The sequence below is a fragment of the Catharus ustulatus genome, chromosome 25, assembly GCF_009819885.2.
Source record: "Catharus ustulatus isolate bCatUst1 chromosome 25, bCatUst1.pri.v2, whole genome shotgun sequence".
NCBI classification, from domain to species: domain Eukaryota; kingdom Metazoa; phylum Chordata; class Aves; order Passeriformes; family Turdidae; genus Catharus; species Catharus ustulatus.
This window is the reverse complement of record NC_046245.1, coordinates 2097873-2124113: the sequence shown is the minus strand read 5'-3', so window position 1 is coordinate 2124113 and position 26241 is coordinate 2097873. Positions and strand designations below refer to the sequence as shown.

Below are 26241 nucleotides of genomic sequence, written 5' to 3'. Positions count from 1 at the left end.
TGATGTTCCTGACCCTTCCTTGATTTTTCTGGATCCCTTCCTGGATCCCTCCCTGATTCTCCTGGATCCCTTCCTGGATTTCCTCCTGATTCTCCTGAATCTCTCCCTGATGTTCCTGATCCTTCCTTGTTTTTTCTGAATCCCCTCTTGGATCCCTCCCTGATTCTTCTGGATCTTTTCCTGGATCCTTCCCTGATGCTCCTGGATCCCCACTGGATCCCTCCTTGATTCCCTTGGATCCTTCCCTGATGTTCCTGGATCCCTCTTTGATTTTTCTGGATCCCCTCTTGGATCCCTCCCCGATGATCCTGGATCTCTTCCTGGGTCCCCCTTGATTCCCCTGGATCCCTCCCTGCTATTCCTGGATCCCTCCCGAGGAGGGCAGGGAGCACTGAGAGATTCCCCAAATCCCTGTGGGAAGGGGGAACACCCCAGGAGATCTCAGAAGAAAATCCAGCGATAAATCCCAGCACTTCGTTAGGACGGATCCCAATTATCACCCAAATTAATGTGCTGGGCTTTTTCCATCTCACTTCCCAAACCTTTTCCTGACATCCCAGGAATTGCTGTGGGTTGGTTTGTGCTTTACAACCCCTGTGCCCTGCCCCACATCCATCCCATTCCCAAACTCCTGGAATTTGCCTTTTGAAAAAAGAGAAAAACTCACCTTCGGAAAGCTGAATTTTGGGGTGTTTTGAAGAAAAAGAAGGAGTCAAAACGCCTCAGCTACAAACGACCATAAAACCAAAAATTATCATAAATATTTTATTTATTTATTAATACATGTCTTAATTTATTTATTAATTAATTTATTTATTCTTCTGGCATAGGAATTCCTGTAGGAAGCATTCTGTGCGTGGAAGTTGCCTGTGCTTATTTACAATACACTTTGATTTTCATGCCCCCCTCAAAAAAATAAAATCCCCAAAAAATAAATGTACAGTAGAGATTCCTATGGCTCCTGGGGCCGGGAAACTCCCGAGGAACATCCTGGGAGTCCTTTCCCGAAGAAATCCGGGCAGCAGGGATTAAAAAAGGACAATAAAAAGGGAATTAATGCTTTCATCCGTGTCAGGAGAGGCTGCAAGGAGGGTTTCTGTGCCTTTCCTCCTTGCCAGGCAATCGATCCAGGCTGGAATCAGGAAAATTGCTGGGGTGGAGCAAAATCCCGAAGCAAAGCCCTCGGTTTAAGCCGGGCTTTGTTGAGTCAGGACCTGCTGCTGACCTGGCTTTGTTATTGCTGGTTTTTGCTGTGGTTTTGCATAGGAAAAACCTGGAGGAGCAGAACTCTGAGGGATGGGAGTCAGTCCAAGCTCGTTTCTCTGTAATTAATATTTTTCTACACATCTCAGCGTCAGACTGTCCCTCTGGATTTATCCTGGAATAAAACCAGCCTGGAATTCCACCCTCACCTTTACTTCCCGTCACCATTTCCAGAGCAGGGATTAACCCAAATTATTAAATCCTTAAATACATCCCTGGTGTGGCCACCACAGATCCTTGTGCAAAAATAAAGTTACATTCAGGAAATGCCCTTGGAGTTCCACCACCTTCCTTGGATTTTTTTTTTAAATTTTATTTTTGGCACAGAGCTGGTCCGAAGGTCCTCGCCAAGGGCAGCGCTGAGGATGCAAAGGTGGAACTGGGGAGGCTCTGCTGATGTGCAAAAACGGGAAAATAATGAAATCAGCGTTTTCCCAAAGCTTTGGGAGCTTCCCTGGGCCACCTGGAGCTTTGTCTTGGGATAACATTTGGAAAAACGCCGAGTTTTGGGGCAGCCACAAATTCTTTTGGCCTGTAGGAAGACTGGAAGAAAATTGTCCCTGTGGAGAGGAGAAGGGACAGCTTTGATTTCTGGGGAGAAAAAGATTTTTTAAAGGTTTTTTAAATTCGGTTTTTGTTTTTTTTTTTCCCAGTTCCGAGGGAAGTTGGATCCTTTCCTGGGTGTGGGGGGTTAAAAAAGAATTATTGCTGTGCGAATAAATTCATCTTTGGGGAGCGTGGCTCCGCTTTCAGAGGTTGAGGCTCCTTCCAGGAGCGCTGGGAATCCACGGGGATTTGAGGAATTCCAGGCGGATCCGAGCTGGGAAGGACCTCACACATTCCTGCATCCCAAAGGAAATCTGAGAGCTCCAAAGGAGGGAAAAATCCTCGGGAATTGCTGGGTGTTCACCCCATTGTCTCTGATATCCGCGGGATTTATCGGCTCCAGCATCCCTCGGGCGGTTCTGGAGGACAGAATGGAAAATCCCAAGGTGGAAGGAATTCCTGAAGCACGAGCAAATGCCGAGTTTCTGGAAATGCCAGGGATTGTCCCAGGGGGAGGGGAGGAGGCAGGGACAGACCCTGCAGCTCTGGGATCTGCAAGGACAAGGTCTGGCCTCTTTTTTGGAATTTTCCGGTCCCTCTGCTGGGAATTGCTGACCAGGAGGGAATTCTCGGTGCTGGCAGGGTCCTGGCAGGGTCACTGTGGCTCCCGGGTGACATCCTCGGGGTGACATTCCTGGGGAGAGAGGGGAGAAATAAATGGTGAGAAAATCTGCGGGATAAATGGAGAAATCTGTGCAATGAGAGAATCTGTGGATACATGGAGAAATCTGCGGATAAATTGAGAGAATCTGTGGCATAAATGGAGAATGCAGGATAAATGGAGAATGTGTGGGGTGAAAGAATCTGCGGGATAAATGGAGAGAATCTGAGGGACGAAAGTGAGAATCTGTGGGGTGAAAGAACCTGCGGGATAAATGGAAAATCTGAGGGATGAAGGGGAAATCTGAAAGATAAATGGAGAGAATCTTCAGAAAAAACGGAGAATCTGCAGGTTAAGTGGGAGAACCTGCGGGATAAATTGAGAGAATCTGCAGGATGAAGGGAGAATCTGCGGGATAAATGGAGAATCCGTGCAATGAGAGAATTTGTGGGATAAATTGAGAGAACTTGCGGGATAAATGGAGAGAATTTGAGGGATAAATGGAGAGAACCTGCAGGATGAAGGGAGAATCTACACGATAACCGGGCAGATGAAGAGCTCTCCCCGTTCTCCCCCAACCCCTGATCCCTCAGCACCACCCTGGACACTCTGGAGCCCCCCCCCCCCAGACCCCCCCAGGCAGGGCAGCAGAGGTGACAGAGCCGGGACAGGGGGAAGGAGGCACCTGCAGGTCCCCGCGTACCGAGGGACAGGAGGGGACAGGAGGGGACAGGAGGGGACAGGCGGGGGCTGCTCCTCACACCGCCGTCTCCTGCCCCCCGCCCGCCTCTTCCTTCTTCCTCTTCATCTTGCAGAAGCCGTGGAGGCCACAGAAACAGGCGAAGGTGAACTGGGGCATCACCCGGAGCAGGAGAGGCTCGGGAGCGGCTCCGGGACACCTGGAGGGGACGGGAGAGGAGTCAAGGCAGCAGCAGGAGGGAGGGTGGGGAGCAGAGCCCAAATCCCAAAACTGGGATATATCTCATCTTCCCTTTCCCTTTTCTTTCCCCTTTCTCCTTTCCTTTCCTTGCCTTGCCTTGCCGTACCTGAACTTTCCTTTCCTTTCCTTTCCTTTCCTTTCCCTTTCCTTTCCTTTCCTTTCCTTTCCTTTCCTTTCCTTTTCCTTTCCTTTCCTTTCCTTTCCTTTCCTTTCCTTTTTTCCTTTCCTTTCCTTTCCTTTCCTTTCCTTTCCTTTCCTTTCCTTTCCTTTCCTTTCCTTTCCTTCCTTTCCTTTCCTTTCCTTTCCTTTCCTTTCCTTTCCTTTCCTTTCCTTTCCTTTCCTTTCCTTTCCTTTCCTTTCCTTTCCTTTCCTTTCCTTTCCTTTCCTTTCCTTTTTCCTTTCCTTTCCTTTCCTTTCCTTTCCTTTCCTCCTTTCCTTTCCTTTCCTTCCTTTCCTTTCCTTTCCTTTCCTTTCCTTTCCTTTCCTTTCCTTTCCTTTCCTTTCCTTTCCTTTCCTTTCCTTTCCTTTCCTTTCCTTTCCTTTCCTTTCCTTTCCTTTCCTTTCCTTTCCTTTCCTTTCCTTTCCTTTCCTTTCCCCTTTTTCCTTCCCTCCTTCCTTTTCCTTCCTTCCCCTGGGGCAGCACCGGCGGTTCCTGCACAAAAAGGCTCAGCTGGGACCGAATTTTCTTTTTTTGCTGATAAAATAATGCCCCAAACCCAACCCACGCCACGGCCCGACAGCTGCAAAATGTAATTATGCAAATGCAAGGCTGGGAGATTTTAAATAAATAACAAATCCTGGCAGAAATGGAAATGTCTGGAGGGAACGCTTCGTTCGCTCCCTGCTTGAATTTTGAGCTTTTCGTCAAATCCCAGAATCCCAGACTGGTTTGGGATGGGAGGGGCCTTCAATCCCATCCAGTGCCACCCGTGCCATGGCAGGGACACGTCCCCAGGTGTCCCAGGCTGCTCCAAGCCCTGTCCCACCCGGCTTTGGGCACTCCAGGGCTGGAAGGTTCCCGGATAACGCTCCGGGCAGTTCGCAGGTGATTTCACACCAGAAGGGGCAGCGCTGGTGCTCAGGGGGAGTCTGGGCTCAGGATCGGATCCCATCAGCGAAATGGCACGAGGGTGGTGCAGGGTTTGGGGCAGGGCCACACCTCAGGAACCGCATCCCACAGATCCCATCCCACAGATCTCATCCCTGCAGATCCCATCCCACAAATCAAACCCCACAGATCCCATTCCTGCAGATCTCATCCCACAGATCCTGTTCCTGCTGATCCCACCTCACAAATCAAACCCTACAGACCCCATTCCTGCTGATCCCATCCCACAGATCCCATTCATGTTGATCCCATCCCACAAACCAAACCCCACAGATCCCATTCCTGATGATCCCATCCCACAAATCAAACTCCACACACCCCACTCCTGTAGATCCCATCCCACAGACTCCATCCTACAGATCCCATTCCCACAGACCCCATTCCACAGACCCCATTCCTCCAAACCCCACTGCCTTGGACCCCATTCCTGCAGATCCCATTCCCACAGACCCCATTCCTGCAGATCCCATTCCCACAGACCCCATTCCTGCTGATCCCATCCCACAAATCAAACCCCACAGATCCCATTCCTGCAGATCCCATCCCACACACTCCATTCCTGCAGATCCATCCCACTAAACCCATCCACAGATCCCATTCCTGCAGATCCCACCCCACAAAGCAAACCCACAGACCCCATTCCTGCAGATCCCATCCCACAGATCCCATTCCTGCTGATTCCATTCCTCAGACCCCATCCCTGCAGATCCCATTCCACAGATCCCACCCCACAAACCCCATTCCTGCTGTCACCCACCCACTCCCCACCCCACAGATCCCACTCCTGCAGATCCCACCCCACAAATCAAACGCCACAAACCCATTCCTGCAGATCCCACCCCACAAACCCCATTCCTGCAGATCCCACCTCACAGATCCTACCCCACAGATCCCACCCCACAGACCCCATTCCTGCTGATCCCATCCCACAGATCCCACCCCAGCCCCCATTCCTGTCCCCCCCACCCCACACCCCCGGAGCAATTCGCAGCAGCCCCAATTCCCAGTAGGACCAGCTGGGAGGACACGAAGCAGCCGGAGCAGGTGGAGCCGCATCGGTGACAGCGGTGACAACGCCGGGGGGCGATGCCACATCCCCGCCCTCCCCTTGTCCCCCTTCCCCGGGGGCCCAGCTGCAGCACAAAGCCCCAAACACCGCCTGGAACCATCTGCGTACCTGTCTGGGGGGGCTCCCAAATTCAATCGGGCCACCTCTGGAGCTGGTTTTTAAAAAGCAGCGTTGGCAGGGGCTCTCTAATGAGAGAGGCTGAATGGGAGCGGGTCCCCGCGTCCCCTCTTTGTGCGGGGCTTTTTGTGCCCGCGATGGGAACTGGGAGGACTGGGGGGACTGGGGGGGGAATGGGGGGGTCCCTCAGCTCCCAGCCCCCTCCAGGGAATGCGTGGCTCCAGAGAAAATTTTGAGGGTTGCTCCAGCACCGCCCTTCCCTCGCTCCAGGGGTGTTTAATAATCAAATTAAAGAACGCTGTTCATAATAGCCAGAAAAAAAAAATAAAATAAAACCCAGACCTCCCAGGCAGGTCCCCAGGGGTGCCCTGTGCCACCCCACGTCCCCCTCCCCACGTTTTCACAGACACAAAACCACGCTGAGAGCCTGGGGGGTCTGCCTGGGACCCCATCAGGGACCTATTGAGATATTTTAGAGGGGCTTGTAGCGCTCCGGCTTTTCAGGCTGACCCTCTGCCTCCCATTCAGGCACGGGACAATGATGAATGAGCCCCGCAGAATGGAGGCGGCCCAGCTGAGCCTGACGCTCCTGTTCCCCTTGAAAAAGTGGGAAAAAAAGAAAAAAAAAGGAATCCTGGAGGAGCAAGGAATAATTAAAAAAAATTAAATGAAGCTTTTTGACAGAACTGGCTGATTTGCAGGATCTGGGTTGGCTCCCCAGCCCCGCTCTGCCCTTTCCATTCAGGGCAGAAGATCCTCGGGATAAAACTCGGCTGCAGGCGAGAAAATGCGCGGAGCATTAAAAATGTAAAGCTGGAGAATTCTCTTTAGCGGAGCGCATAACCCCGGGCCGTGTTTGTCACTGTCACGGTGATGAATTGGGAGCTGGCTGCCATCAGCACGCTCGCTTCAATCCCTGAGCCCGGAAAAATGTCTGGAGCAGCTGGAGCGAGGCTGTTCCCTCACCCAGAAATTCCCATTTTTTCCCTGGGATTTGCGGATATCCGGGAAGGGCAGCAGGGCTCAGCTCAGGTGACAATCCCAGGTGACAGCTCCAGTTTTGATATATTTGGGATGCTCGGCCACCAGGATCTTTCATTCCAGCTGATTTTTCTCCCTTTTTTCTGTTTGTGGGAGACACCCTCGAATGAACTTTTTGGCGAATGGGTTGGGAAAATACAAAAAAAAAAGAGTTTTGCATCTGAACCCCCGGATTTCAGAGCTGCCTCTGCCGGGTTTTTTCCTCGGAAATGAAATCATTTGCAATGGAAATCGGTGTTTTTTTGCAGGGAGCCGAATGGAATTAAATTATTTGTGATGAAACGGAGGAAAAAAAATTCATTTCGTTTTCCTTTCGTGATAGCTGCTCCATCCATACGGCCACAGCCAAGATTTTTGGTTTTTAAAATCCACTGAGAAAACACCCGTGGAAGAGTCACAGCTGGGCCTCAGGGTTCAGTCCTGAATTCTGGACTTGTTTGGATGGTGGGGATGCTCCATACATGGAGTTTTTGCTGGGATTTTTTTGTTCCTTTGATTTTTGAGCATCCCAAGTTCAGCTCCTGCATCCCTCTGCTGGGTCATCCCCTCCTACACTCCTCATCCTCCTCCTCCCAGCCCCAAAATCCATCCGATTTCGCATTTTTCCAGCCAAGTTTTCAAACCCATTATTTCCTAGCCTGGCTTTTTTTTTTTAATTTTATTTTTCTTTTCCTTCCAAAAAAAAAAAAAAAAAAAAAAAAAAAAAAAAAAAAAAAACCACTCGGACATTTCGCTGCTGAGCCAAACCCCCACTTCAAAGCCGCTTCTCTAATGAGCAGCCGAGCATTAAAAACCCAACAACAGAGGAGACAGAGGAGGGTTTAAAAACGGCCTGAAAAGCAGCTCCATCCCTTTAAGGGCAGATAATGACGGGAGAAGATGTTGCCTGGCATGTTTGCAGAGAATCGCTAATTAAAACATCGCTTCTGTAAAGTCTGCTGATCCCATTGATTCTTCCCCCCACACAGTTAATTTGCTGCTAGGAAGGCAAAGTCGCCAGGGTCCTCATTATAAAAATTTCACTGGCTGCAGCTAATGGTTGTAATTAATAGGTGCAATAAATTTCAAAATGGGCAGCCGGGGTGTTCATTAGCTCGGGGCTGACTCAGCACCGGTGGCCTCACCAGTTCCTAAATAATCCATTCCCAGGCAGCGGGGAGGAGGAGGAGGAGGAGGAGGAAAGCCGTAATTCCTCACCCAGGGCAGAACTGGATAAATAATTCCCGGATTTGTGTCTTTTTTTCTCTCATTTTTTTTGTCAGTGCAAACCTTCCCCTGGATTCCCAGTTTTTTCAAAAGTCCGGATTTGGGTTTGGGGTGGGATCAGCACTCGAGGAACTGAAACCCACTGAGGTAAAATAAACTCTCACATCCAGGCATGGATCAAACCCAGCTCGAGGATTTGGGATTTGATGTGGATTTTAATTTCCTGGTTCTTCTCCAAGCTCCAAACCCCCCCAGGCTCCTTCATTCCCCCCTGGAAAATCCCAAGTGAGCACCGAGCCTCCCACAGGGGCTGGGTGTCCCACAGGGCCACAGCTTGGATTGAAAAACGTCATTATCATCCGGCTGGAATTAAAATATTCATAATTGGAAATCTTCCCCCTAATTATCCTGGAGCAGCAGGGCTGGGTGACCCAGCAGGGAGGTGCTGCTGCTTCCCTGCACTCCCCATCCCCATCCCCATCCCCATCCTGGGGAGAATTTGGGAGATGATGCTCTGTGCCTGCATATCCCAAAATCTGGGTGGAATTTGGGAGCTGGTGCCCCTGTGCCTGCATATCCGAAAATTTGGGCTGGATTTGGGAGCTGCTGACTCTATACATTCCAAAATTTGGTTTGAATTTGGAACCTGATGCCTTGAGCCTGCAAATTCTAAAATTTTGACTGAACTTGGGAGCTGCTGCTCTGTGCCTGCATATTCCAAAATTTGGGCTGAATTTGGGAGCTCCTGTGCCTGCAATTTCCAACATTTGGTTTGGATTTCGGACCTGATGCCTTGACCCTGTAAATTCCAATATTTTGACTGAATTTGGGAGCTGCTGCCCTTGTGCCTGCACATTCCTGAGCCAAAATTTGGGCTGAATTTGGGAGCTGATGCCTCTGTGCCTGCACATTCCAAAATTTGGGTGGAATTTGGGAGCTGGTGCCCCTGTTCCTGCACATTCCAAAATCTGGGTGGAATTTGGGAGCTCCTGTCCCTGCACATTCCTGAGCTGAAATTTGGGCTGCTGCCCCCAGGGATGCCCAGGGGTTGCTCTTGGGACAGTTCCCACTCCTGGCAGGACAGGCCCAAACCTCTCCCAGTTCTGGGATGTGGGAATGGGATCTGCAGGGATGGGATTTGTGGGATGGGATCTGTGGGATGGGATGGGATTTGCAGGGATGGGATCTACAGGAATAGGATCTACAGGAATAAGATCTGTGGGATGGAATCTGTGGGATGGGATCTGTGGGATGGGATTTGCAGGAATGGGATCTATGGGATGGGATTTGCAGGGATAGGATCAGCAGGAATGGGATCTGTGGGATGGGATCTGCAGAGGTGAGATCTGTGGGATGGGATCTGTGGGATGGAATTTGCAGGAATAGGATCTGTGGGATGGGATCTGCAGGAATAGGATCTGTGGGATGGGATCTGCAGGAATAGGATCTGTGGGATGGGATTTTCAGGAATGGGATCTGTGACATGGGATTTGCAGGAATAGGATCTGTGGGATAGGATCAGCAAGAATGGGATCTGTGGGATGGGATCTGCAGGGGTGGGAATCTGTGGGATGAGATTTGTGGCACACCAAATGACCACCAGCCACCCCCAGCTCTGTGCCCAGTCTCTGCCTCCTCCCCTCCCAGCTCCTCCTGCACTCCTTCCCTCCTCCCTGAAGGAAAAATCCATCCAATGGAGCAGAGAGAGCCATCCCCAGGGCTGGAGAGCAGAAATCCCCGAAATTCCTGCCACCACAGACACCAAAATATCAACAGGGGCCGGAATTTGGGGCTGCCCCATCCCTGGAAGTGTCCAAGGCTGGGTTGGATCAATCTGGGATAGGGGAGGGACTGGATGAGCTTTAAGGGATGCTCGTGGTGACAGCAGGGACCATCCAGAGAGGATTTTGCTTCTCCACTTTGGGTGGCAGCAAAGTAGAACAGACCAGGTTGGTGAGATTTTGGGTTATATAAAGCAAAACAGCCCGAGCTGGTGAGATTTTGGGTTACAGCAATGCAGAACAGCCCAAACTGGTGAGATTTTGGGTTATAACAATGCAAAAACAGCCCAAGCTGGTGAGATTTTGGGTTACAGCAATGCAAAACGGCCCGAGCTGGTGGAATTTTGGGTTATAAAAGCAAAATAAAAACTAAAAAAAAAAAAGCAAAACGGCCTGAAACTGGTGAGATTTTGGGTTACAACACAGCACAGACAAGGCGTGCAACAAAACAACCAAGGGGAGAACAACAAAGCAAAAAAAACCCAACTGGTGAGGTTTTGGGTTACAACGACAGCAAAACCGGGGGCAACAGAACGACGGTTGAGATTTTGGGTTACAACAAAGCAAAAACAGCCCAAACTGGTGAGATTTTGGGTTATAATAAAGCAAAACCAGCCCAAGCTGGTGGGATTTTGGGTTACAGCAATGCAGAACAGCCCAAACTGGTGAGATTTTGGGTGGTTGGCACCCTCATCCCCCCGATCCCAAGCTCCCATCCCGGTTTGGAGCAGCCCCGGCGCGGGGGTGGAGGGGCCAAGCCAAGCCTGGCCGGCGTGAATGGCTCGGGGCAGGCATTGTCACGGGTGAATTTTCTGAATGAGCAAATCCTCATTAAAAAATAATTAAAACAGCCCGGCGAGATTGGCTTAATTCCTTTCATTTTGACGGATGGTGTTTGGTTTTTGATGATTTATGTGCCAGCTCTCCTGCTTTCATTGTTGGAACTCATGGGATTTCATGATTTTCTTCCTTCCACACCTCCTTGAGTCATGGGATTAAAGCTGAACCTCAGCTTTTTTTTTTTTTAATCTTTTTTTTTTTTTTCCCTCCCAGGACTATTATTTTTAAAGATGCATTCCAGGCTGGTGAAATAAACTTGAAAGCCTGACACCCAAATGAGTCAAAGCTCAGGAAGTGAGAAAAGAAGAACTAAAGGAGAGAGAAATTGCTCGTTTCCTGCTTGGCCAGGGGGGTGGAACCCCTCGGGGTGCTTGGGGTGGTCCTGGGATGGTGGGGGGTGCAGGAATGGGGTCTGTGGGGTGGGATCAGCAGGAATAGGATCAACAGGAATAGGATCTGTGGGAATGGGGTCTGTGGGATGGGATCTGTGGGAATGGGATCAGCAGGAATGGGATCGATGGCAGTGGGATCTGAAGAAATGGGGTCCATGGCAATGGGGTTTGGAGGAATGGGGTCTGTAGGGTGGAATATGAAGGAATAGGATCTGTAGGAATAGGATCTGTGGGAATGGGATCAGCAGGAATGGGATCAGCAGGAATAGGATCTGTGGGAATGGGATCACCAGGAATGGGATCAGCAGGAATGGGATCTGTGGGAATGGGGTCTGTGCAATGGGATCTGTAGGAATGGGGTCCATGGCAGTGGGATCAGCAGGAATGGGGTTTGTGGGATGGGATCTGCTGGAATGGGATCTGTAGGGTGGGATCTACAGGAATGAGATGTGTGGGGTGGAATCTGCAAGAACAGGATCTGCAGGAATGGGGTCTGTGGGATGGGATCTGTGGGAATGGGATCAGCAGGAATAGGATCTGTTGGTTGGAATGGGGTCTGTGGGGTTGGATCTGCAGGAATGGGATCTGTGGGATGGGATCAGCAGGAATAAGCTCTGCAGGAATGGGGTCTGTGGGATGGGATCTGAGGGAATGAGATCTGCAGGAATAGGATCAGCAGGAATGGGATCAGCACGAATAGGATCTGTGGGAATGGGGTCTATGGGATGGGATGATCAGGAACGGGGTCTGTGGGATGGGATCAGCAGGAATGGGGTCTGTGTGATGGGATCTGCAGCCTCCCCTCCCCTCCCACCCCACAGCCCCAGCAGACTTTCCCTTCGCACATTTAACAAATCCCGATTTGCCAAGCCCTGCCCTGGGATTAAACCCATCCCCCCCTGCTGCCACCTCCCCTCTCCACCCTCGTGACACCGCCCGGGCCACGACCTCGTCTGGGGACCTCGGGGGACATCCCCTGCCTGGCACCGACCCCTGCCCCAGGGGACATCCCCTGCCTGGCACCGACCCCTGCCCCAGGGGACAGCCCCTGCCTGGCACCGACCCCTGCCCCAGGGGACAGCCCCTGCCTGGCACCGACCCCTGCCCCAGGGGACAGCCCCTGCCTGGCACCGACCCCTGCCCCAGGGGACAGCCCCTGCCTGGCACTGACCCCTGCCCCAGCTCTGCGCTGGCATTTGGGGCTGGAGGTGCCCAAATCCCCTTTTCCCCTGCTCAGGGCTGCTGCCATCCCCCGGGACTGGCTGCACCCCTTGGCAATGCCCTTGGCAATGCCCTTGGCCTCTTCCTGCCGCTTTTATCCCGGGGGATGCAGGTGGGGCCGCTTTGAAGGGTGTGGGAAAAGCTCCAAAACGCCAAAGAAAAGCGGCACCGGGGGCTCAATGGGGCCGGCCCCGCCACCCCCGAGTCCTTTTGTCTCCCCACCCCTCTGGAAAGGCCCTGCCAGGCTTCAGTGCCCCCTTTCACTCCTTGTTTGACCCCAAAGAACCGCGGGGGGCTCCAGAGGGGCTCGGGGAGCCGGTGGGGAGGTGCCTGGAGGGTGCAGTCCCTCCTCTGTGTAGCCCATGGCTTTTCGCCCTACATGAGTTAGGGAAAGCAATCACATAGGAATAAAAAGCCATAAACCACAGCAGAGGGCTTAGCCAGGACAAGGCAGCGGTCTCTGGGGAAAGGGGAGGGGAAAGGGAAAGGAGAATGGGGGGGGGAATGATTCTTTGGGCTAAGCTGGCCTCCCTCCCTGTGAGCAGCTGGAGCACGACCCCAAAACCAGGGTGGGTTCTCACCCCAAATCCAGGGTGGGTTCACATCCCAAAAACAGAGCGGGTTCACATCCCAAAACCAGAGTGGGTTTATAACCCAAAACCAGGGTGAGTTCTCATCCCAAAACCGGGGTGGGCTCACACCCCAAAAACAGGGGGGGTTTGCACCCCAAAAACAGAGCAGGTTTGCATCCCAAAACCAGGGTGAGTTCTTACCCCAAAACCAGGATGAGTTCTTATCCCAAATCCTACCCCAAAGGCAGGGTGATTTTCCACACCAAAACCAGGGTGGGTTTGCACCACAAAATTAGGATGGGTTGTCATCCCAAAACCAGGATGGATTCCCACTCCAAAACCAAGGTGGATTCCAAACCCAAAACTTACCCCAAAACCAGGATGGGTTCACACCCCAAAAGCAGGGTGAGTTCTTACCCCAAAACCAAGGTGGGTTCTCATCCCAAAACCAGGGTGAGTTCTCATCCCAAAACCAGGGTGAGTTCTCACCCCAAAACCAGGGTGGATTCTCACCCCAAACCCCCTCATCACCACGGGGTGGCCTCTCCTGGGTTATTCCCTGTCAGGAGGAGCGATCCCATCCTGGAACGTTCCCTCTCTGAGCCAGAGCTGCCCCCGTGCCCCGGGGGCGCTGGGACCGCAGGGACAGCCCGAGAGCCACCGGGATGAATCGCAGCGTGCCCAGGGAACGCTTCATTTCCCCTCTCCTGTGTCCTGGCCACGGCCCCACCTCATCCCTGTCAGCACCTGGCATCCTTTCCAGAATCCCAATAATCCCCACATCGCTCTGGCTGCAAATGGAGCTGCACAAATTCCCACCTGCAAGATCCCTCCGAGGAGGAGCTGGGATCAAATCCCGTTTTTAGGGACAAACACTCACCTCGGGGGTGCAGCCTCACCCTGCCCCGCAGCTCCTTTCAAAATGTGACTTTTAGGGCCACCGAAAAGCGGAGGAGCAGGAGCCCCGCTGCCCCCAGAGCTCACCTGGCTGCAGGTTCATCCAACAGAGCCGCCTTTGTGGGCTCAGACAAAGGCCCAAAGAAAGGTCTGGATGCCAATTCTCCTCCCCTCGCTTCCCCCCCGGGCCTTTTCGGGGGAGTTTCAGTCTCTGGACGCACCAAAAGAGGCGTTCAGGACAAGGTGTCGCGTTTTGGGGTGGCAGCAGCTCCACCGGGAGCTGGCACGGCCCTGGTTCGTCAGGAGAAGCCTCTCTGTACCTTGGGTGCCACCAGCAGTGCCCAGGTTGTCCCTGGCAAAGCTCTGGTCTCTGCTCCAGCTCATCAGGAATTGCCAGAGTCGCTTTCTCGCTGGAATCCCTGGGAATTCCAGGTTCTCAGGGCAGCCGGGGCGGGAGGAGGGAGGATTCTGCTTTGCAGTAGCAGAGAACACAACTCCGACCTACAAAGAGAACTCCTGGAGCTCAGGGCAGCTCTGAGCCAGCACTTTCCCAAGGTTTTCCCTCTTTTATCTCCCGGGAATGGTGAGGGGAAAGGGCCACTGTGTGTCCCACCTGTGACACAGCCACAGTCCCCTCCTGGTGTCCCAAAACCCGTTCAGGATGGTCTGGAGCATCCCTTGGTGGAATTTTGATGGGAAGATCTTTTGAGAAACCCCCCAGGTGTGGGGGGGCACACCAGGACCCCCACATGGGTCCCTGCCCCTCGTATCCAGCACCCACCCACCCCAAATTCCCACGGATCACCCCAAATCCCATCGTGGAGAGGACAAATCCATCCGTTTGTCCTCGGTGGCTCTTTGGGACGCTGCCCCGTGGCCCCCAAGTCGGTGCCACCTGGTAGGGCACAGACTGCTGTCCCAGCACGAGGACACGTGTCCCTGCCGGTGCCACCGTGCCCTGTCCACACCGCGGGCACCCCAGGAGCTCCCGGAGCCGCCGGCCGAGCGCGCTGAGCTCACCTTTGGCAGCGTGGCTCGGTGTCCGCGGGAAGGGCCCGGTGCCAGCGGGGACAGCGCTGCCGTGCTGGTGGCATCGCCATCATCACCGTGCTGTCCTCCCCAAGCCCCGGAGCTCGGAGATGCTCACGGGGGGGTCACCCCAGCTTTAGCGGGGGCTCTTTTGGACCCCCCGAGTTTGCTGTTGCTGCGCTGGCTGGGATGGTTGTGCTGAGAGGGGCTGGGAGGGAGGGAGGGGAGCGGGGAGGGAGGGGAGGAGGGAGGGAGGGAGCGGGGTCAGGTATTTCTCCATCCCTGGCTCCGAGGGCCGGTAACAAAGGCGCTATTGAACTGCAGCCGCTCTGGTCTGTGAAGCAGAAACCTCTTGTATCTCCCCCGGTGCCTTTGATGTGCCTCCCCCGGTGGGATGGGGATTACTCATGTCCTGCTGCTCGGGCACCGCTGCCAGGAGAGGGGACAAACCCCGCAATGTCCCTCTGACATCGGGCACGCAGAGCTCACCCCTCCCTCCCTGTGAGCCCCCAAACTTTCGGGGCTCAGCGCGGTGCCCACCCGAGCGCAGCGGCGGGAGGAGCCGCGCTCTGCGCCTCGCATTCCTCTCCTGTAATTAAAGCCGGTGCGCTGGGTGGAGGGGGAATTTCCCAAAGGGTTTTACTGGCGTCTGGACAAGGGTCAGACAATGAGAACATTTGACTGGGTGCCCAAATCCGCTGTATCTTGGATACGCTCAAAGCCTCCCCCGTGCTCCTCGTCCCAGGCGCTGCTTTGGGGGAGGTTGGGGCAGGTTGGGAGGTGGCGACGGCGCGGGGGGAGCTTGGAGAACTCTCACAAAAGCCCCACAGCCCTCAGCCCAGCCAGGCTGCCCCAAAAATACCGACGCTTGAACAGCACAAAGCCTGGAACCGCATTCCCGACGGGATGCGCCTGGAAATCCTGGGTAGAGGCATCAAAAGCACCTTGGAGACTCTCCAGAGCTCGGATCGATGCTTTAAAAAGCTCCTTGCCTCAGTCCCTGGGGATCCAGGGCCACTGGGGGCTCATCCTGGTTTTTCCAGCCCCGGGGGATATTTGGGATGTTCTGACAACCTGCCCCGAAAACATCCGAGTTTCCCGAAAGTGCTCGAGTCCCTTTGGAAATCTGATTTCCCTCCGGCTCTGCAGAAACCCCTGGGCGCTCCCGCGGCTGCCAGAGAGGCTCGAGCGGAGCAGGGAGCCCCTGGGGTGCCCAAAAGGAGGGCACCCCAAATTAGAGCTCAGGAGGATCCCAGCGCTGCTCCCGAGGCTCATTCCTGCTTCTCCCAGAGCCCAGGACAACGTGCAGAGCTCATCTGGGGCTGCCCCTAATGAGAGATGGACACAAATAAACCCCCCTGAGAAGCGGGATGGACAGATGGACACTGGAACAAAGGCTGGAACATCTCATTTCCCACAGACATCCACACCAGTTGCATCCCTGCAATCAGCCTCAGTTTTGGGGGGATCAGCTGCAGCTCCCCCTCCCCGTGCCCCAATTCCTGGTGGATTTTTAAACACGACCCCCTCAGATTTTGGGGAGCTGCTCAAACCAGAATTCATTTTCGAGCTGCCTTGACAAGTGGCTCCAGCCCAGGCAGATTAAATCTCCTAATCACATTTCTGAGGCGCCCGGGATCACGAATCGCGGATTTAGAGAATATTTGTCATCGTAACGATGTCACTGCCCAGCCTTTCCCTCGCTCCCCAAGTCATCGTGCCCGGACTTTTTGCCTTCCTGGGAACATCTCCCCTGGAAAAAGGAACATTTGTGGTGCAGCTGAAGGTGCACAGGTTGTGTGTCCCTTGTGCATCGGGGTGATTCTCCGGTTATTTATAGATTTTAATCAGTTTTCTCATCACCACCTGATTTTCTACCCAGAGCTGCTTGAGCAGAACCCAAATCTTTGCAGAATTCCTGATAAATCTTCCAGAAATGAAGAGGGGGGAGGTGAGGAACCCCCCCAGTTCCTGCAAAACTCAACAGAACCCCCCCTGCTTCCCTGCAGAGCTGAAGGTGAGACCAGAGCGTCTCCAACTCCATAAATCCCCAATTTCAGCCCAGCTCCCTCCCCCAGGATGCAGCCAGGAAAATCCTCTTTGGGAAGGGCCAAACCTCTCCTGATTTTCCAGGTGCCCACCCAAGCCCAGAGCACAGAATCCAGCTCTGGTTTGTTCGGAGGAGGGAAGAGGAATCTTTCATTCCTGGTTGTTTCTGCACTCCATTCCCGTTGGGATGTTCCTCCCCATCCCGCTCCAGGAGTCAGGGGTTGCTCCCTGGCAACCCAGGAGATGTTTTCCTTCCAAAATTTTAGGTGAAAAGGTTTTTCTTTCTAACAAGATAAAATATCCTCCAGTCCTGAATGATTTTTTTTCTCAGCTTGTTGGAAAAAATTCAGCATAAATTAATTTCTGTTTGACCCCTCCAATCCATCCTGAGCAGGGAAGGATCCCAAAATCATCACCTGTGCACCCCAGGTCACAAATCCCAAATCCCAAATCCCAAATCCTAAATCCCAAATCCCTCTGCTCAGCCCCACTGCCCCTCACAGAGCACCAGTTCCTCTGGTTTTATTTCCAGGTGGAAGGATGGGAGAGGCAGAGAGGGAAGGGATGAAATAAAGACCCAGATCTCTTCCTGCTCATCCCCATCAATTTTTCCATGGAGCCCATTAGGAGAGGGAATCCAGGGAAGGTCCTGGCTAACGAGATCCTCCCGGGCCTTTAGCACATTCCTGGGTACAGACATTGCAGCTCCTGACCCCCAGCTCTCATTAAGTCTGGACTGTGAGGCAGGAGCCAAGGGGGAATTTGTCTGGATTTGCTAGAGCAGCCACAAGGCTGGTGAGGGATGGGGATGGTCTGGATCACTCAGGGATGGGGGATTGATGGTCTGGATCATGCAAGGATGGAGGATTGATGGTCTGGATCTGGGTCTGGATCAGGGTCAGTGGTTTGGATCACTCAGGAATTGGGGATTGATGGTCTGGATCATGCAGGGATGGGGGATTGATGGTCTGGATCTGGATCTGGATCAGGGTCAGTGGTTTGGATCACTCAGGAATTGGGGATTGATGGTCTGGATCACTCAGGGATGGGGGACTGATGGTCTGGATCACTCAGGGATGGGGGATTGATAGTCTGGATCACTCAGGGATGGAGGATTGATGGTCTGGATCTGGCAGGGATAAGGGATTGATGGTTTGCATCAGGCAGGGATGGAGGATTGATGGTCTGGATTTGGATCTGGATCAGGCTCAGTGTTCAGGATCAGGCAGGGATGGAGAATTGATGATCTGGATGACACAGGGACAGGGGATTGATGGTCTGGATTCGGAAGAGATGAAGGATTGATGGTCTGGATTTGGTTCTAGATCAGGCTCAGTGGTCTGGATCACACAGGGATGGAGGATTGATGGTCTGGACCTGGCAGGGATGGGGGATTGATGGTCTGGAACAGGAAGGGATGGGGATTGATGGTCTGGATTCAGAAGAGATGAAGGATTGATGGTCTGGATTTGGTTCTAGATCAGGCTCAGTGGTCTGGATCAGGCAGGGCTGGTCAGGGATGGTTTGGATCGGGCAGGGACAGGGATTGATGGTCTGGATCACTCAGGAATTGGGGATTGATGGTTTGCATCAGGCAGGAATGGAGGATTGATGGTCTGAATCTGGTTCTAGGTCAGGCTCAGTGGTCTGGATCACTCAGGAATTGGGGAATCAATGGTTTGGCTGCAGAAGGGATTTGGGATCCATGGTCTGGCTCCATCAAGGGCCTGGGGTCAGGGGTCAGTGGTCTGGCTCCATCAGGGGTCAGGGGTCAGGGGTCAAGGGTCAGGGGTCAGTGGCCTGGTCCTGGCAGGGACGTGGAGCTGCAGCCAGGCCACGCTGGGCCCTGCAGGAGCTGGACCCTGCTGAGGAGGTCCCTGCTCCCCTGGGAACTCCAGGAACTCCTCCAGGGGCTGCTCAGGAGTGCCCAGGGCAGAGGGGACAGAGAGAGGCAGGAATGAGATGGGAGAGGCGAGGGAAGAGCCCCTGGAGCTGTGGGGATGCTTTGTCAGGGCTGAGAGGTGAAGGCAGAGCAGAACCTGGGGCCACTTCAGCTCCCCTGGCAAGAGCCTTCCATGGGCTCAAACCCATCTCACGTGACCCCAGTGACTCCAGGGGCATCACCCTGGGCACAAATTCGGGAAGAAAAGAGATCAACCCCCATCTCCCATCACCCAGCACAGCCATGGGAGGAAATCACCAAGGATTTAGAGAATATTTATCTCTGTACCAAAGTCACTCCCCAACCTTCACCTCATTCTCCAAGTCACGATTCTCTGACTTTTTTTGGCTTTATAGGAACATTCCCCATGGAAAAAGGAGACTCCAGAACTTTTCCTGAACAGCTCAATGGGCAGAGTTAAGCTGTGGGGCAGCTTCTGTTCTGCCAGGGTTTGGGAGTCCCTGTCTGGGTGCTGAGGAGCCAAATTTGCTCTGGGTTTGGGATTTCAGGGTGCTGAGCACAGGGAAGGAGCTGAGAGCCAAGCTGCCAACCCTGTTATTCCCTGTTTTTCCCTATTTCTCCCTATTATTCCTTGTTTTTTCCCTGTTATTCCCTGACATTCCTCATAGTTCTCTGCTGTTACCCGTAATTCCCAATCATTCCCTGATCTTCCCTGTTATCCCTTGATGCTTCCCATTACTCCTCGTTGTTCCCTGGTATTTCCTGATGTTCCCCATTATTCCTTGAAGTTCTCTGATGTTCCTTCACCCATTATTCCCTGATGTTCTCTGATGTTCCCCATTTTTTCCCATTATTTCCTGATGTTCTCTGATGTTCCTTCACCCGTTATTCCCTGATGTTCTCTGATGTTCCCCGTTATTCCCTATTATTCTGTTATTCCCTGATGTTCCCCGTTTTCCCCTGTCATTCCCTGTAATTTCCTGTTATTCCCCATTTTCCCTGTTATGCCCCATTTCCCTGTAATTCCCATTTTTCCCTGTAACTCCCTGTTATTCCCCGTAATTCCCTGTTATTCCCATTTTCTCCCGTTATTCCCATTTTTTCCTGATGTTCCCCGTTATTCCCATTTTTCCCTGTAATTCCCCATTATTCCCATTTTTCCCTGTAACTCCCCGTTATTCCCTGATGTTCCCCATTATTCCCCATTTCCCCCGTTATTCCCATTTTTCCCTGTAATTCCCCATTTTTCCCCATTTTTCCCATTTTCCCCCTGTCCCATCCCGCTGCCCCCTGGCCCTGCTCGATCAGGAATCCCCCAGAACCACCCTGGAAGGTCCCTTGGCCACCCTGGACCCGCTCCCTTCCCTGCTGACCCCCTCGAGCAGGACACCAAGGGTCCCCTGTCCCCTCCCAACCCCACGGGGACACCCAAAGGTGCGGGCTCAGGGTGTCCCAAACCTGTCCCCGAACCTGCTGCCACCCCAGCCCTGCTGCGGCTCTGCCACCTCTCCCTGGGGACACACCAAAACCAGGAGGGGACATTTTTTGGAGCCCGCTCTGGGCATTCTTCCCCTCTCCTCAGTGCCACTGTGGAAAAAAAAATAAAATTCCTCTGGCAGCTCCACACACGTGAGAGCACCGCACCACCCACAGCGTCCCCGCAGCATCCCCAAAATCCCTGCACGAGCCACCGGGACCCCTCCGGGCTGCCCAGCCCCCCTGGGGACCCTCGGTTCGGGGTGCCACGACACACCTGAACGAGCTGAGGTGACAAGGTGACGCCAAAATCGCGACAATTCCTCTCTCCGAGCGCTTTAATCCGCTCTGCCCTGGCTGACATCACCGCTCAGGTTGATACACGCACCTTATCTTTGGGATTACCTCATCGGAGAGGACCGGAGAGCCTTCCTCTCCTTCTCTCCCTCTCTCTCCCTTCTCGGAGCTGCAAGTTTGCAGCCGGAGGAAGGAGCTGGGATGCGGTTCCAGCCCTTCCCGAGGTGATCCGGGGAGATCCGGGCAGGTTTCCCTTCCCTTCGGAAATCCTCCCGCAGCACGGCAGAGGCTCCGCGGGGTTTATTCCCACCGCGAACAATGCCCGAGTGTTTGCACACACACACAGAACCCGGCCCTGAGACAAATCAACTTCAATTCGTACACAGGAAAATCCATTCCAGCCCCGGAATCCAAGAGTTAACGAGCTCACGTGTAATTAATTCATAACTACGTTAGCGTGTGTTGCATGTAATGCTCATAACCGTACAGAAATAATAGGAATATGACACGAATATACCCGCACACCTCACAAATATTCGCACACAGATGAATTCTGCCCTCGGTTCAGGATTATTTTCACCCAAAACAAAGCCAATTTCATTTTTTTCCCGACCTCCACAAGAACAGAACCACAGCAAACCACAGCCACCCTCCAGCTACGGCACCGCCAAGAGAATTCCATCCGCATATCCGCACGTTTTGGGCACGGATGGCTTTGGGATGCTCCGGGCTGGCATCCCCGGGGATGCTGCCCAGGTGAGCGGGGGGCTGGCACCGATCCCACCGCGGGCTCTCCCCGGTGCCCCCGCTCGCCTCCAGACAAAGAAAGAGAGAAGGAAAAAGAAAAAAAAAAGAAAAAAAGAAAAAAAAAGCCGTCTTACTTTTTTTTTCTCCTTTTTTTCTTTTTTTTTTTTTTTTCCTCCCTCCTCTCTCCTCCCGCAGCCTCACCCGCGGGACTCCAGCGAATTCTTTGGGGAGGGGAGATCCTGCCAAGCAACTTCAGGAGGCGCCGGGGAGGGCTCGGCCGGCGGAGAAGAGAAGGAACAAAAGCCCGAGCGGTGCTCAATAGGTGCCTTCCTAATAGTGAAGGGGATTGCGAGGCTGTGTGTGGCTGCGGGGCGGGAGGGGGCGGGTGAAGGGGCGATGGGGAGAGGCCTCCCTCCCTCCCACCCTGCCTGCAACCCCGAGCCGAGCTGGTGCATAAATTATTCCTGGCTCTCCATCCCTCTCCGCCCGGCTCTTCCCATTCCCCGCACGGAGGATGCGGTGCCCAGGGCAGGATCCGCGTTCTGGGCAGCGATGTCGCTTTTTCCCGGTTCTTCCCGGTTCTTCTTCCCGGTTCTTCCCGGCTTTTCCAGGCTCTCCCTGCTCGCCTCTCCCGCTTTCCCCCTTCCTGCTTTGTCTCCGGCCCCGTCTCGCAGCCGAGCAGACACAAAAGAGCCTCTGACCTGGCAGGAGAAATCCCCTTTTCCAGGAAAATAACAAAAAAAAAATAAAGCGCCCACCCGAGGTCTCCGGTGCGCGCTTGGAGCAGGCAGAGGAATTAAAAATATCTGGGCTGGCTGGGAATGGGGGGCAGCGCTGCTCCCCTAATGAGTGTAATTAGCGGGGTGAGGATGGAGCCGGCTTTCCCGCGGGGTTTTTTTGGGAAAACGGCGTTTCCCACCTCCAGGAGCTGTCCTGGGTGCAGCTCTGTGCTTTGAGCGGGGTTCGGACAGGATCAAACCCCAAACACACATCGCGGGTGCTCCGGGGCTTGGCAAAGCAAAGACAAGTCGGATTTGGGACTTTTTTGGTTTTTTTCATCCTTTCCTCGGCTCGCTGCTCTCCCTCCACCTCAGCTCTCCCAAATCCGGGGCTGTCAGCGGAACAACGGGGGATTGAGCGGGGATTTAGCCGGGCTGGGGCTCAGATCCTCCTCCCGAGGCAGCTCAGACTGATCCCGGCATTATCTCACCCAGGACCGCGGGTGCGGGGCTGCTCTGCCCTGGGGACACCAGCGAGGTCCCTGCAGGGGGACAGGACCCTCTACAGGGGAACCAGGACCCTCTACAGGGGACCAGGACCCTCTACAAGGGGACCAGGACCCTCTACAGGGGACCAGGACTCTCTGCAGGGGGACAGGACCCTCTGCAGGGGGACCAGGACCCTCTACAGGGGAACCAGGACCCTCTACAAGGGAACCAGGACCCTCTGCAGGGGACCAGGACCCTCTACACGGGACCAGGACCCTCTGTAGGGGGACCAGGACCCTCTGTATGGGGACCAGGACCCTCTACAGGGGGACAGGACCCTCTGCAGGGGGATCAGGACCCTCTACAGGGGGATCAGGACCCTCTGCAGGGGGACAGGACCCTCTGTAGGGGGATCAGGACCCTCTGCAGGGGGCCAGAACCCTCTACAAGGGAACCAGGACCCTCTGCAGGGGGACCAGGACCCTCTACAGGGGGACCAGGACCCTCTGCAGGGGGACCAGGACCCTCTGCAGGGGGACCAGGACCCTCTACAGGGGGACCAGAACCCTCTACAGGGGGATCAGGACCCTCTACAAGGGAACCAGGACCCTCTGCAGGGGGACCAGGACCCTCTACAGGGGATCAGGACCCTCTACAGGGGAACCAGGACCCTCTACAGGGGGACCAGGACCCTCTACAGGGGATCAGGACCCTCTACAAGGGAACCAGGACCCTCTACAGGGGGACCAGAACCCTCTGCAGGGGACCAGGACCCTCTACAAGGGAACCAGGACCCTCTGCAGGGGGACCAGGACCCTCTACAGGGGATCAGGACCCTCTACAGGGGAACCAGGACCCTCTACAGGGGGACCAGGACCCTCTACAGGGGATCAGGACCCTCTACAAGGGAACCAGGACCCTCTACAGGGGGACCAGGACCCTCTGTATGGGGACCAGGACCCTCTGCAGGGACCAGGACCCTCTACAGGGGAACAGGACCCTCTACAGGGGGACCAGGACCCTCTACATGGGGACCAGGACCCTCTGCAGGGGACCAGGACCCTCTACAGGGGAACAGGACCCTCTACAAGGGAACCAGGACCCTCTACAGGGGGACCAGGACCCTCCCCGCCCTCCAAATCACTCCCGAACTGGGAATCCTCGCTGCTCATTTTGGATGTGGGTGAGGATGGAACATCCTTCCCCCTAGAGGGGATGGGATAAGTGATGAATTCCCCTGATGTGCTGATGGGCCTAATGAGCTGCTCGGGCTGTCCACCGAGCCAGCAGCGGTGGAATTGGGGGGGACAACGCTGGATCCGGGCTGGAATCACGGGAGAAGGAGCAGGAATGGTCAGGGAGGGCTGAGCCCCCTCCCAGCATCTGCTCCGCTCTGACATTGTGCTCACTTGGGCTTTATTTTTATTTTTTTTTCTTTTCTTTTATTTTTTTTATAATTGTCTTGATGTCCCTCATTTGCATAATCCCCCACAATGCAGCGCAGCAGGACTTTTGCTCTGAGCTAATAAACAGACGACAAAAATAAATGTGTCACGTAAGATTTGCTCCCGTTCCTCGCCTTTGTGCGGGAGCTTTCAGCGAGCGGTGACGCTGCTGGCGGCGCGGATCTCACAGGAGCTGTCAGCCCATCCTGCCCCGAGCCCCCGCTGCTCAACTTTGCCAGATGTTTGCAGCTGGAAAAGGCGGCTGTGGAAAACCGGGATGCGCTCCTGGCAGCATCCAAAGCTCTTCCCCCCAAATCACCCCACCCCAAATTATCCCCCAGCCCACCAGAAGGTTCCCTGCTGTGGTTTTGGGTCCCGTGATGGGCAGGCAGGTGCCTGAGGTGTTTTATTTTTGGAGTGTTTAATTCAGAATTTCCTCGCCTCCCCAGAGCCTTGCCCGGCTCTTCTCTCACCGTGGTGTTGAATTACTGATGAAATTCGTTCCCTGAGCTGAGGGAAAGGAGGAATTGCTGTGCCGTGAATATCTGAGTGCTCACCAAAAGCTGCGGGAGGATTTCCCCCTTTGGTTCCACAAGAATTTTTTTGTCCCCTTCCCAAGAAATCGGCCTGATGGAGCTCGGGATGCTGATGGGAGCAGCAGAGATCCGTTCCCAAAACAGCCTTACTGTTAAAATTTTAAAATTTTAATTTTAAAATCAATTTGCTGGGTGTTTTCCCGGGATGGAGCTGGGCTGGAAGCGCGAGAGGATCCCTGGAATTCCAGGCCCGGGGGACATTTGGATCTGATGGAGCAGTGAGACTCCTCAGATCCCTGCAGGGATGAAATTCCTCTCGGCATTTCACACCTCCTGCATTCCAAAGTTGGGTTTTCCCTCTTTTTTCCCCCACCCTTGTGATCCTGAAGGATTCTCAGCTCTGACCTAAGAACACTCCAGCATTTCCCACTGTTCTGTTTGCTGAGAAAATCCTGAAAACTCCAACCCTAAAGGATAAAATCTACCAGAGAAATAAAACCTGATAATAAGCGAGGTTCCTTATTTTTCTTTTAAATCCTGACCCATTTTAACCCATTTTTTTGCTGATTCTGGAGTGGGGGAGCTTTCCACTATGGGAAAATAAATTCCATCCACATCAAATCCTTCCCCAGCTCATCCCAGCAGGGAAATCTTCACCCCCATGGTCTGGAGCAGCCCCTGAGCACCAGATCCACGTGTTGGGCTGAGAGAAGGGAGCTCTGAGAGCCGGGAAGGATCCAGGAGGATGGAAAAAAGGGAAAAGCAGGAATGAGAATGAGAGCAGGGAGTGAGACCAGGCTAGGGATGGATGGATGCTGTGGAGTCTCCCTGCAGGATGCAGCGAATAATTTCCCTTTTCCCCACAGCACCAGGGCGAGGATGGGATCATCAGTCTTCATTACACGCCTGGAATAGGCTCTGTCAGCTTCTGCTGGAAAACCAATCAATATTCCCTCGGTCTGGCTCCTCCAGGAGCTGCACAGCCAGGGCGGGCACTGGGACATGCCAGGCACCACCTCGGGGCACAGCACAGCTCCCCACGGGGCTGGGGGGACACAGAAACCCCCGATTATTGCCACACAGAAACCCCCGATTATTGCCACACAGAAACCCCCGATTATTGCCACACAGAAACCCCCGATTATTGCCACACAGAAACCCCCAATTATTGCCACACAGAAACCCCCAATTATTGCCACACAACTTGGGGATTTAAAGGAGTTCATGTTTTTCCTCACCTGGTTCTCTCCAGGTTTCCCTTGGCTGTAAAATCTGCAGGGAGCAGAACAAATCTGACACAAAACCCCACGGGAAGGGCTTCAGGGAGCAAAAATCACCCGGGGAAAGCTTTCTTTGCCCTTTTGAAGTCACAAATCCGCGCTCAGATTGAGAAACCAGCGCTCCCACGTGGGGAGAGGCAGCTCCAGGGGAGCTCCAGGGATCAGGAGGTCAGAGCCTGAGGATGGCTCAGCAGAATTCCCTCTGTCCAACTGCTCTGGGAGCACCACTGAGGGCACAGAGCCTGCGATGAGAAACCCTCAGGGCACACAGATCCCTCACCACCACACCTTTGCATGTGCAGTTTGGATTTTTGGGTTTTGCCAGGAGTTGCTGGAAGTGACAACTGGGACAAAGCCCTCAGAGTGACCTCAGGCCTGGCATGACCCCTCCTGCCCACCCTGCAGACCCTTCCCGGGCTCTCCCTGCCCTGGGAATTTCCCCCACGGCCATTTCCACCCCTTGTGCCCGAGCTCCTGCAGCAACCAAAGTCCCCCAGCAGGGGAGAGGAGTCCCATCCATCTCACTCCCAAAATGAGCCAATAAAGGAGCGATCACCTGGAGAGAGGCAGCACAAATCCAGCAGAGAGAGCTGCAGCAGCTGCATCCCAGAGCCCCC

At 53.9% G+C, this 26241-nt stretch overlaps 2 protein-coding genes across 3 annotated transcripts; one reads left to right on the top strand and one right to left on the bottom strand.

Annotated features, from left to right (window-relative positions):
- Positions 1 to 1578: 1578 nt before the first annotated feature.
- Positions 1579 to 20490, bottom strand: LOC117007300. 2 transcript variants are annotated; one of them, XR_004420112.1, is made up of 3 exons: positions 14675 to 14873; positions 3174 to 3369; positions 1579 to 2503 (listed from the first exon to the last, which is right to left on the bottom strand). XR_004420112.1 is itself a non-coding variant. In XM_033080329.1 (3 exons), exons 1-3 carry the CDS (start codon positions 20473 to 20475, stop codon positions 2013 to 2015), a joined length of 774 nt encoding a protein of 257 aa, XP_032936220.1. In that variant the 5' UTR covers positions 20476 to 20490; the 3' UTR covers positions 1579 to 2012. The 2 variants fall into 2 exon arrangements, 1 of the variants encoding a protein (XP_032936220.1); XM_033080329.1 differs by lacking the exon at positions 14675 to 14873 and adding an exon at positions 20389 to 20490.
- Positions 20491 to 20500: 10 nt separating this feature from the next.
- LOC117007066 lies at positions 20501 to 22647 on the top strand. Its single transcript, XM_033079948.1, has 3 exons — positions 20501 to 21164; positions 21351 to 21477; positions 22370 to 22647. The coding sequence occupies exons 1-3, from the start codon at positions 20955 to 20957 to the stop codon at positions 22645 to 22647; spliced, it is 615 nt and encodes a 204-aa protein (XP_032935839.1). The 5' UTR covers positions 20501 to 20954.
- Positions 22648 to 26241: the final 3594 nt, after the last annotated feature.

Excerpts from the sequence above, each read along its gene's own strand:
- LOC117007300 (XM_033080329.1), bottom strand. The coding sequence starts at position 20,475 with ATGTCAGCCAGGGCAGAGCGGATTAAAGCGCTCGGAGAGAGGAATTGT. Across the intron at positions 3,370-20,388 it reads TGTCACCTCAGCTCGTTCAG|GTGTCCCGGAGCCGCTCCCG; the intron begins GTGTGTCGTGGC and ends CGTCCCCTCCAG. Across the intron at positions 2,504-3,173 it reads CTGTCCCCTCCTGTCCCTCG|GAATGTCACCCCGAGGATGT; the intron begins GTACGCGGGGAC and ends CTCTCTCCCCAG.
- LOC117007066 (XM_033079948.1), top strand. The coding sequence starts at position 20,955 with ATGAATTCTGCCCTCGGTTCAGGATTATTTTCACCCAAAACAAAGCCA. Across the intron at positions 21,165-21,350 it reads TCCCCGGGGATGCTGCCCAG|CCTCACCCGCGGGACTCCAG; the intron begins GTGAGCGGGGGG and ends CTCCTCCCGCAG. Across the intron at positions 21,478-22,369 it reads GCCCGAGCGGTGCTCAATAG|GACCGCGGGTGCGGGGCTGC; the intron begins GTGCCTTCCTAA and ends TATCTCACCCAG.